The 12604-nt window shown below is 39.9% G+C and overlaps 1 protein-coding gene across 1 annotated transcript in view; it reads right to left on the reverse strand.

The window, feature by feature from the left end:
- ak5 (adenylate kinase 5) overlaps nucleotides 1-12604 on the reverse strand; it is a 117380-nt gene that overhangs the window by 35813 nt on the left and 68963 nt on the right. Inside the window, exons 9-10 of the mRNA XM_084913654.1 lie at nucleotides 3070-3115; nucleotides 1319-1363 (exon numbers count right to left, since the gene is read on the reverse strand). Coding sequence (XP_084769780.1) covers nucleotides 1319-1363; nucleotides 3070-3115 — 91 coding nt within the window. The remainder of the gene's footprint in view (nucleotides 1-1318; nucleotides 1364-3069; nucleotides 3116-12604) is intronic.

Raw genomic sequence — 12604 nt, forward strand, 5'->3', positions numbered from 1 at the left:
TAGGTGGTGAGAGTACGCAGACAGTACCTGGAGGATTAAAGAATTGACACCACTGACTGACCCCCATGCTTGCCTAATCTAAATCCAGTAAAACACCTCTGGGACAATACTATTATTTTTTTTCTAGATGGCAGCTCATACGGACGTATGCAACAGCACAGCGCTCCTACTACTCTGCACCTTTCTGTGTTTTTTATGCCTTTTGTTGCATCTTCCAGCATTGCACTAATCACTTTTAGTCATCAGGAACTAATAGACATCGGCATCTGCCTGAACCCGGATTTTACTTCGGATTGGACCGACAGTATCCCACCTGAGTTTGTGAGACCTCCGGGCGTTCTGTGGGTTACTGTCGCGAACAGCAAGTGATGCAGATGGCGCACGGAGAGGATAACAAAAACGGGGATGCAGAGCTGGCTATAGTGTCTCTGATGGAGGTGAAAGAGCGTACAGGGCGCAGAGGGTAATTAACACCAAACAAAAAATTATTTCAGCAAAATAGACGAACCTGCTACATCATGTTTTTTTTCCTCATTATGATCTGATGTGTTTTTTAAAGTGTTCCTTTAATTTTAATTTGTTTTTTGCAGTGTTATTTTGGTAATTCATCCTGTTGTGTGTCTCCTGTGTTTTAACTTCTCTTTGTCGTCCTTCTGATTTCCTGATTGTTTCCAAATATGTGTCATTCTTCAATCATATCTAATCTTGTTCACTTTTCTTTTCCCCCTGTTTGTTTCCAGCGTGTCAGCATCTCCCTTTCCAGGCTTCTCGTGCCCCTTTAGATTCTTGGTTTGTTTGTTTTTTTCCCCTTTTTTGTATTTCATGTGCTTTCTGGAGCCAGTTAATGCCTGCTTTTCATTATTTAAACCTGCCTGTCAGTCCTGGATCTGGGTCTTCTCACCATCTGAGAAAATGGCCCCAAGAGTGCAATTATATGCAAATCAGTAACGTTAGACTTCGTGCTTTCCGTCATCATAATTTCTCTGAAAGGAGGACTTATTTAGGCTATGTGTGCCTAATAAATTGCTAAATGTCAAACCGCTGTTGAACTCTAAGTACTGTAGACATGCATCAGTTTAAGTGTCTACTGACAGACACAAGTAAGATGAAGATATCTGTCACTTCCTCCCTAGTCTGACTTGTTTGTGTGTGTGTGTGTGTGTGTGTGTGTGTGTGTGTGTGTGTGTGTGTGTGTGTGTGTGTGTGAGAGAGAGACAGAGAGAGAGAGAGAGAGAGAGTGTAAATTATTAACTAGCAGCTTGATGAACAATCAGCAGCTGCTCACTATCACCGTGCTGCCCATGTTGTCAGCTCTTACCCATCATGAAGATGACCTTTGGTTTCTTCTGTTCTGTAGAATAACCTGTCAGAGGGAAGAAAATCACAGTTTAACATGTGGTTCAGAACCACACACCCATATACTTGTACTTCTGTCTCTAAGGCCCATTTTCTGTCCTCCTAACCTGACCTTGATCATCACAAGTAAACCTCAACACCTTTTTTTTTTAAGCAATGCAGGCTTAATTAAAAGTGTCCATAAATATAAAACATGCTCTGAGCACTGAAATCATGCAATACAGCCGCAGTAATAACAAAACATGTAATGGCACAGTTTATTTAGCTGACGACATCTCTCTCCTGTTGTCTGTTCATCCCCTAAGGGGACTAATTCACGAGGAGAGGAATCGAGCATGTGCAATCAGGGTGAGACTCCCTTTGTGTGTGGCCGATTCGTTTCCTGTGTTTTTCCTCCTTTTGTGATTGGCTGATGGTGTGTGTTCTGTTGTTACACCCTACCACAGAATTTTAATTAAGCATATGTTTGCAGTTTCCCCATGCAGTACCCCGAATGCTAAGTAGGAAAGGTTTTGTGAGCAATACTTGTGCACAGAGTTAAAGCGATAAGCATTTGCTTTTGAATTTATGACCATTTGACTTGTGCGTTTTAATATTTCCTGTTTAGTTTTCAGAGGAAAAACATTTTGTAAACAGCGGCAGTTTGTTAACATGAAACAGAAGCTGTAACCTTCTAACTTTATCACGCAGTAAATACAGGTGTGCTCAGACACACTGCTTTTGCACAGTTGATCAACTTTATGATTTTGGCAATTGCAATGACATCACCCTGGTAAATTCATACTTCGTGGAGGCACAGCTCACTAATAGTTATAACTCTTGTGGCTGAATCACTGGAAAAAACTGTTAAATCCAAATAGAAAATATCAAGTGGTAGCAAAAATCTTCTTCTTTCATTTGGCACAGGGGATCATCTGCCTCCATCCTGTCCCTAGCATCTTCTTCTGTCACTAACCCTCTGCGTGTCTCCATGTACTACATCAGTCACTAAATATAAAGTTCCTATTCTCAACCTCCTCTTATTCCTTCCTGTCCTTTCCTCTTGCTGTATCTGAAAAGCCGCCCCCCCCCCTTGCCTTTGGCCAGCAGTTCCACCCTATTTGAAAACAGCACAGGGGGTGGTCGTCCTTAACCCAGTGCCCGAATGATCCGTTACAGAAGTCACATTCCTGATGAGCTGCATGCTTGATTTGGCAAAGATTCCCTTCCTGACGCAACCCTCCTCATTTATCATGAGTACACTGGCGCACGGTTTCCCCATGGCTGGGTTGGTAGCGAGAATCATACCAGTAACATAATAATGAAAATAGTTTGTATTGTTGGATAACGAGATAAACATCAGGTCTAAGTGGCGACAGTGAATCAACAGACGAGCCTCCCCTCGTATTACACAATCAATACTGTTGATGCAGAACAGTGCTGACACACACACGCGCGCACACACACACACACACACACACACACACACACACACACACACACACACACACACACACACACACACGGCTGCAGGAAGCGGTTCATTGTGGTGAAAAATGGTTACACGACACTTGGCATTTACTGAGATGAAACATTTTGTGATGAAATGCTAGACTGAGTCGACTGCTGGCTTTATGAAAGAAGGCAAAAGGGACTATGGTGGAAAAGTAGGGAGAGTGTTACTTTGCTCCTTTTTAAACTGAAAATCAAATGTCAGTTATTTCCTCAACTCACTTTCTGTGTTTCCTTCGGCGTATCCGATTTCTTCCTCCTCTTCAACCTGGAAGAAAGTGAGAAATAAAGGTCTTTAGGTTTTATTTACGTTCATATTTTTCCAAAATATGTTTCAAATACTGTGTTTGTGCAGCTCCACATGCTTTCCACATCTGCACCAGTGTATTTGTTTATAAACAGATACACCCATAATTAATAGTAATAGCTACTTTCAAAAACAATCTAAGAAAGTGAGAAGTAGTTTAGAAAATTCCATCAAATAATGAGTTTTAATAAGCACATTTGAAAGAGGATAGTGAATTTCCACAGCTGTGAGCCTTGGATAGCATTAAACAAGCTACTACAATCATCCAGATTTCTGGTTTCAGGTTTTCGGCCCTGCCTGCTCAAGGTTTCTTTCAATCAGCCGCAGGAGAATTGGTGAGATATTGGCTGCCAAAGTTTCTCTGGTAGTTCACCTCAAAGGTAATGGGTTAGTCTGAGGTGAGGGCTGCGTGAAGGCCAGACATCATGCTCAAAAACAACTTGTTAATAGCTCCAGGTTTGTACACAAGGGAATTGTCATGCTGAAAGATTGAATCCTGTAGAAACAAGGCCAAAAACACAGGTTGTCCATATACCGCTGGTCATGCCCACAGCATTTGACAAAAGAACACAGAAAAAGGCTTCTTCTTCTTCTTTGTGTGAACTGCTTGCCAGATGGATCTGGAAATCACTCCTACCTCGACATATTTCTGATGTCCTATTAGGGGTGTCTGTGTTTGACTGTTCAGCAACTTCCTGAAACTGACAACCTGATGTTAACACCAATTTTGTGGCATGATTGAAAGCACTGTGAGGGAGAGCGAGGTCTCAAGGTTTGTGCTTTCCCTTTTTTTTTTTTTGTTGTACAACTATTGGCACTGTTCATGAGCAACAACATAGAGATGCTGCCTGAAAGTATAGACTGTTTTCCCCTATTTTAAACAGGTACCCAGGATGTTGTATTGGCTGTTCAGATTGGGTATAAACATATTTGATTTGCAACACTGTAGCTCAGACAGACTGTAAACCATCTTTAGGAAGAGATAAAGTATGTATTTGAAAAAGAGATTGGGCTGAGTGTCCCTACAGAGCAATCACATGGTGCTAGCCTTGAGGAAATGTCTCTCAGTAAACTGTGATGGCAGAGGAACGACCTCGCGGCAAATTGAGCTCTAAAGCTGGCTAGAAAACTTTGTCACTTTAAGTGGATGCAAACTGCTTCAGCCTGTTAAAAATAATAAACTAAAATAAAAAAAAATCCCAAGTGTCATTTGTGCAGATTTTCCTTTTCATTACTATGCTCCTCAGTTTCAGCCATCTGGATAACTCTGGCATGCATTACCTACTAATTACTCAAGTGCTACCATTATAATGTGTTTAATTCTTATGATTTCCCTAATTTCCTTCGGGATTAATAAAGTATTCTGATTCTGATTCTGATTTAACAGTCCGATGAAGGCAGAAGCAGACAGGAACATTAAGACCTGAATAGGTGATGAGAAAAATGGATAAAATGAATACTCGAACACAGGTGACAGTATTGCAGGTGTGATACTTCTGGTATAAGAGCAGGGACCCTTTTAGACATTAATTTGAAAGTATAAGGAATGGAGATACACTGAGATCATTATTCATACATACAGTCTGAGTCATTATTTTGGGACTGTTTGAGGGGCTGACACTCCACTGAAACTGCTCTTTTCAGTCTCTGTGATCATCTTGTAATGGTATCTGATGCAGGAAATTGTTCTGTGCTCATTTTGCTTGACCTCAGTGCGGCATTTGATACCGTTGACCACAATATTTTACTTAATAGGCTTAAAGTTTTGGCTGGATCAGCACTAGACTGATTTTCTTCCTATTTATCTGAAAGGACTTCTTCTTCTAGGGTGAGAAACTTCTCCTGCTACACTGCTTGTTTAACCTTTGGGTTCCACAAGGTTCATTCCTGGGTCCCTTGTTGTTCTCTTTCATCATTCAGTCTTTTTCTGGCATTTCTTATGATTTCCATGCTGATGACATTCAGCTGGTCATGTCCCACCAGCTGGATAGACTGTCCACCCTGATTGTTCATCCCGGATTAGTGATTGGCTCTCCAATAATTGCCTTGTTTTAAACTGTGACAAAACTGAGGCCATTTTCGGTTGTGAGCTGTAGTCTTCTCTTCTGAACTAGAGAAAAATGCTCATGCGTTAGTATGATTACACTTGAGTTATTGTAATGCCCTTTATGCTGGCTTAGACAAATCATCTCTGTCACACTTCTAAGCGATACAAAATGCTGGTGCCAGACTCCTACACACTTCAGCAAGCAAGCTTGCATAAGACTGATTTTATTCTCTTTACATTGGCTCCCAGTTGATTTTGGAATTCATTTTTAAATTCTCACACTTGCATCATGCAGAGCAGTAAATGGACATGCTCCGGACTACTTATCTCAGCTTCTTGTGAAACGCACTGTTGCCCACTGTCTAAGGTCTTTTGGTTATCCCTTGTATAAGACAAAAGCTAAGGAAGAGCCTAGCACTAAGGCTCCAGATCAGTCTACCATTCCAGCTCGGATCAGCTGAGTCTTTGGAGTCTTAAAAAAAACCCTTTTCCTTCTGCTTGCATTCTTTTTTTTATTTATGTTTTTAATTATTTTTACTCTGTTTTAACATGGGTCACTTTTGATATTGTTTTGTAACTGTTGTTCAGCCCTTTGTGACTTTTATGTATGTGAAAAGTGCTATTTAAATAAATGTTCATTAGTTCATTAAATATTATCAGCAATTACTACAGGTTGAGATGAAGAAATTCAAATGAATAATTTCAAAAGGACACAGAAAACTGTAAGTCAGTCAAGCACCTGCTTGTAGGAGTGTAAAGAAAAAAACAAACATGAGCTCCTCACTAGTGTTTTGTTGGCAGTAGAAACTATTCAAGTCTTGACTCAACACATTTAAAAAAAGACAATTGTCTTTTTTTTGTCTATTGTCTAAACAATACATTATATGCTTAATCACCTTCATACTTTTCTTCAGTTCCCACCAAAAGGCATGTGAATGTGAGAAAACTGAGCCTCCAACCTCACATTTGAGAGAAAAACATTGAAAGTGAACCTAAATACTGTGTGAACTCTCTGTTAGCCAGCAAATAACTTGTCTAACAGGTGTATCACAGATCCTTAGTCAAAAATGTTACTGAACCGTAATCAAACACACAGGTTCAAATATCTGCACGAGATCATCATCCTACAACACAAAAATATGAGTGGTTTATAAGTCAGTCAGATGTAATTAGAGACTGTCCTTTCAAACAAATGACCTTTAGTAACCATACGCCTTTAGCACACACCTTTAGTTAGAGCCACAAATCCAAATAAGAACACAGTGAGGGTGGATGCTGCTTGTTTTCTGTGTCTAAACAGCAATCAGTGTTTTTGCATTTAAAATTGTGTAAATCATTCCCTAACTTTGGCAGTGTGACGAAAGCATCCACACATTATCAAATTAGTAATTTTAACTGAAACCGTGATTTTTTCCTAAACCCAGCAGATTGGTTTTAAACCTAAACCAGACCTTAGCCTGAATTTTTTGTATTTTTCAGCAATGATTTTAAAGTACTGATAAAAGCTAAAATAGTTGCATGTTATACATACAAAATTGTGCCTTTTGGATAAATACACGTTAGTCAATTTGATTTAACTTTAACTTCTTTATATTTAATTCTTTATAACTTGGTGTACCTAAAGTTTATTAGAACACAACAAGCTTTTTTCAGTCTATGAAAACATTATTTGGTTTGGTTATTAACAGCAAAGCTTTCTTTCATTTCTTACACCCTAAGGTGAACTGCTAAAGTCTCAGTTGTTACCTGGATTTCATGTGAAACATACTGTATTGTTCAATTCTTAGAGAAGTAAAGTAAGATGAGTTGTTCTTGTGTTTTATGGAGCAGTTTGCAGTGCGGAGAGTCGTAGAGAGATCGGGCTGCCTGCCAGGAAACACATCAGAAAGCAGCTAAACATCAACTGCAGACTGTTGACTAAAGGAAGGATGACTTCTCTTTACGTTTCCATCTATTACTGGTTCTTGACTTCACATTGCTCTGTCGCCTGGTTATGATTTATACGTTTGGCTTTTTGCGGCGAGGTCAATGTGAAGCTGAAATTGGAGAAGAGCAGAGATGTGACGTAAAGTGAAGGAGAGCACTGTTCGTGTTAAATAAATGCCGTCAGTGTGGGGGAGTGCTGGGTGCCAACGACAAGCCAGCTTGGCATGTGGGTACACCAACTGGTCTGATGACTCAGAGAGAAACACATGCACAGCGAGCATTGAGTCCACGTGACAGAGATGAAACATGCAGGTAACCACACACGAGCCGCTGTGAAATCCACCACCAACAACAAGACAACATTTTTTTAAAATTCTCATGATGTTTAGACTGTATGTTATTGCTAGATGTCACAAACACATACTCCTACACAAACATCTCAAAACCTAAAGCTTGTGTCTGTATGAGCAGCTCTATGAGAATCTTCACTAGATCCCTATAAATGAGGCAAAAACTAGTATAAAACATCCATTTGAGTGTGGGACGTATGGAAAAGTCATGGTGTCCCTCAGCAACAACCTTTTATTATTTGTACATAAAATATGTCTGTAAATTATACTTTACGCTAGGGCTCTTCATATAACGATATATATCGGATGACGATATAAAAACGTCTATCGTTTCATTTTACGCTATCGTTTGTTTCGTGGTGTCGCAAAATAAACTGTTTACGGCAATATTTTTTCATCGTTTTGATGGTCACTGTAGTGGCTATATTAATTTCTTAAAGTTCTCTCTTTCTCTTATATTTAATGTAACCACACTATGGACGGACAAGCGCCTGTTTTATGCGTTGTCGTTAGCAACAACGACGGTAACAGCATCGCGTGTCCGCTTGTTTATGTTTCACGTAAACCTTTCACAATAAAGCTCAAGATCCTGTTGAGACTTTTCAAAATAAACTGAGTCACGTGAAAGAGCAGATTATTTATTAATTAAAAAAGAGCCACCAGGTGCTAAAAAAGAAACCTTAGACTCAAACGTTAGAACAGGCTTTTCCCCGCAGCACACCGTGTAATAAATACTCACAAAGAAAACGGCGGCCTTTACAACTTATGTCTAAAAATGTATCGTTTCATGCATCGGTTAAAACACTCGACTCCAGCTACATGACGCGCAGCTGGAAACACTTCCCGCAAGACGAGCTGCCCGAGATTCACAGAATTTACAGAAAAAGTTTCATTTTTGTGATTTATACCGTTATCGGGATGATAGAATTCTTATATCGGGATATGAGATTTTGGTCATATGGCACAGCCCTACTTTACGCAATACAAAAAAGTACAGCAGAGGCTGGTCACGAGATTTGGTCATGAAACAAAGTCTGGCACAAATTTATATTTTGATCTATTGATGCCACACGTGGAAAGTTAAGAAATGAATAGATACAGTCATGTAATAAAGTTTTCACAGTACAGCATTGCTGATTCCACAGGGTATAAGAAGAGTATAAGAAGCAACTGGGTGCTGCTAGCCAAATTGCCAGCCTGTGTGAGCACCTCTATGAAAGCGGTTTGGTCAGACTGTGCAATGCTCGAGAATACTTTGGAAAAAAAACCTGAACAATTATGGCTTGTTTGGAAGAGTTTCAAGGAGAAGGCCTCTCTTTTCTAAAATGAACATGGAAGCATGGCTTAGGTTCACAAAGTTGCACAAACTTTGTACAAACCACCGAACAAACCACAAGACCTCTGGAACAATGCCCTCCGGATGGAACATTCTATTTGTGAAGATAACTAAACAAAGCATAACAGCAAATACGTAATACTAACTGTCCAGCAAGGTCGTGAAGGGATGATGATTTGGGCTTATTTTGTGCACCTTGGAGTCACTGAGTCCACCATGAACTCTTCTGTATACCAAAGTATTCTAGAGTCAGAGCATTCTGAGCCATCTGTCTGACAGATAAAGCCTGGCTGAAGTTCAGTGAAAGTGCAACAGGACAATGATTCCAAGCACAGCAAAAATAAGGTTTTGCAATGGTCCAGTTAACTGAAATGGTGAAGCAGGACCTTAAGAGAGCTGTGCATAAATAAATGCTCTCAAACCTCAACAAACTGAAGCAACATTGTAAAGAAGAGTGGGTCAACACTCTTCCACAACCACGTGAGAAACTGATAGTTATATAGGAAATGATTACTTTGAGTTAATGATACTAAAGGTGGAGCAACAAGCAACTGAATTATGGGGTACTCTTTTTTACATGATGGCAGACAGACATGCAGATAGATGGATAGATACGTAGGTAGGTAGATGGATGAAACCAAACAAAAAAGTGAGAAACTACACTATTGAAGTGACAGTCTAAGACCTGTCCCTGTTAGAGGATGTGTGCAATGCTTACTAGGTGAGGTAAGTTAAGCTGCAGGTAGTCTGAAGGGTTGCTACCATGCAGACAAATAGTACAAGAAGCAATCATATAGATCATCATCTGGATAGATATAGATCATACAGATAGAGAAATGTTCCTCTATGGAGCAATGTCTATATAGAAACTGTCATAAGATTTCACACAAAACCAGATTAAGAAAAAATTGCTACTGCAACCAGCATCAAGAGACTTGGTGCTGGTTTGTAGAGAGTCATGGCAACATTGTCTCTGTCTCCTTTCCCCTTCTGTGATGTGGGCTATATGCTCCTCAGTATCTCAGTGGTGCAGGACAGCAGCTGCAGTCTGTTAATGATACACCGTGCTGGGGATGCTGGTTGTTGCCTGTGATGGACAACGGTTTATTGCAAATTTGTGCAAATTCCATGCCCACCATGGTGCCTGCTCTCTTAACGGCCTATCTATTCACATACCATCCCCATTCTTAATGTTGCCTCCGCAGCAAACCACTGTGTAGAGGAGAACACTGGAAACTTCTGACTGGAAGCTGGAGTTTACCGCCGATGTTTATTGACCCAGTACAGCCTGCTCTGCCGCTTCCAAAGTGGCATCCGGGCTGACATCATCACGTCTAGATGCGACCCCACCAGTGGGGCTCAAAATCCCTCAGACGAAACAGGATGATGACTTTGTTAGCAGCAGCAGAGGATGCCTCGCCATCCATCTTCATTTCTAAAACCAATTCCCTCACATGAGACTCTCTTCATGAGTCATCTGTATAATCTAATTAAACTGTGGCTGTCATCTCAGCTTTTCAAACCACAGGACCACAATACTGAACTGTCATGTTGATTAACAGATACGATCACATCGACTGAGGAATGATTGTCCTGTGCATAATAATGATGAAAGCAAAAGACGCCATTAAACACATTTCACCTTTAAAGAAACCAACAGTCACCGCAGTAATCTCCTCTAGTTCCCTTAACACGCCATGCAGGGATCGAGCTCTGTTAGATCATGTTAGAAGTGTTCTTGTTACTTTTGTTGTGTAATTACCAACTGAGGTGAAAAAAACATCCAATGCTCATTTTAAATTAGTAGTGCTCTTGTCAAACTTTCCTCATTTGCAACAAGCTGAAAAGTTTTGATCGTTGTGACGATGCACACGTCTGCAAGAGGTTACCAATTTAAAAAGCGGGTCCTATTGTATAATGAACCATGTTGCTTCAGTACACGATATTCCATATTTGTGCATGTCAAGTCTATTCTTTTAAATGTTTTTGGCCTTTATCAGCTAAAACTATAATAGATAGGAAAAAATCAATACATTGCTAAATATGAAAGTCTGTCAAGACATCTCTAACCTGGAGATAGCTGTGTTTGCAACATAGCAAATATGCAGATGAACAGTGGAGACTTTGTGGTTAAGGCTGCTGAGTAAGTTGAAATGTTTTGTGTTTTCATTTTTTGGCTCTTGAAACTGTAACTGTTTCCTCCAAGCTGACTACGTCGGCTGGAAGCTTCAAACTTTTCAAAGCAGATTTTCCAACATGCTACGATCAAAATATTTTCTTTTTCTGGACAGTACCCATGTAATGTCACTGACTACATTTCTAAAAATCCCCTGAAAGGAAATTCTTTTCTGAAATACTTGCATTCTCCTCCGATTCATGTGAGCAGATGCTGTGTCTCTCTGCAAGTTCAGGGTTATGCTGTGCAGATACTACAGAAAAGAAAGATGATGCGAGACCTTAGATGATGCAGTTATTGCTCATTACAACCCATTACATAAGGCCGAGCTGTGGCAGTACAGCCACTAGCTAGGATGTTATCTGCAGCTGATCTGTCTGGATGCACCGGCTGAGGCCGTTTCCAGGCCTCAGCCGTTCGTTATATCCGCTGTAAACAAATGTGCCACACTCAGAGTTTGGGACTGCTTTGCATACAACATGGGTCAGCAGTGTGTGCACCACCTCTCACCTACCCATTAAAACAATGCACATTTTATCTAAGCAACCACGCCGTTGCCATGCCTTTGGCTGTCCGACCACTCTAAGGTGAAAAGCAGCTCTAATAAATAGGAAAATATTTCAGTGCTGGGAATTTTTCTTGTTGTTGTTTTGAAATAGAAAAATTGCTCGAACATTTCTGTACAGATGGTCTCTTTCTGCTGTCCTCCCTGTGTAAAGTTAATCTCTTTTCCATGTTTAGTTGTGTCTTCCTTATTTTATTTTGGTAGCTGTTCTGTGTGTCGTGTTGAGATTAATTTCCTCCCTGCATTATGTCATTTGTCTTCAGTTGTGTTCCCCACCTGTTTCCTCTGCCCTCATTACCTCTTGTACGTATTATCTCAGTCTTCTGTTGTCCTTTGTTGTGTTGTCCCTACAGTTGTGCGTCTCTTTACTCTGTGCAAAGTTTAATTCCTTGTAATTTCTGGTATTTGGATTCCCTGGCTTTGTTTCTTTGATGTTTTTGCATTTTTGTTTATTTTCTGGATTAACAGGATTAAAGGCTTGCTTTGAGTTTCATGCCTGTCTCATGCATCCTGCCTTTGTATCTGGTCAAATTAATCGACCATTCACACAGCAGAATATGACAAAAGGAAACATTCACAGCAGTTAGAGGATTTCTCTGTATTTTTCACCAGTTTAAATAGTTTGATATAAAAGTAATCACATTTAATAAGTTGCATTACCTTGATGATGTAATTAAAAGTATAGCATTACTTATTACTGTTTACCAGGGTAACTACTATTCCATATCACTCAAAGCACAACCATGGCTAGTAGTCTACAGAGACACATCTAATACAAAGGTTACTGTGATGAAGCACAAAGATGTCCCACTATAACCCCTTCTTCCCTTCTCATTTTGCTGTTTGCTTTTTGTTTTTCTGCTGTTATTTCTCCTAAAAATGATAGAAATAATATTTATATTATTTAGATGTGCCAGTAACCAAGAGGGATTAAGAACCTCAAACCAAAAATTAGTACCTTAGAAAATATACCTGTACAGTAGGTGTCCCTCCATCATGAATAAATTAGAGATAGTCAGAAATAATTGGAGGAAGCGTCCAAGACATTTG

Source organism: Perissodus microlepis, chromosome 18, assembly GCF_051167445.1.
Source record: "Perissodus microlepis isolate ML-2025 ecotype Zambia chromosome 18, ASM5116744v1, whole genome shotgun sequence".
In the NCBI taxonomy this organism is placed as follows: domain Eukaryota; kingdom Metazoa; phylum Chordata; class Actinopteri; order Cichliformes; family Cichlidae; genus Perissodus; species Perissodus microlepis.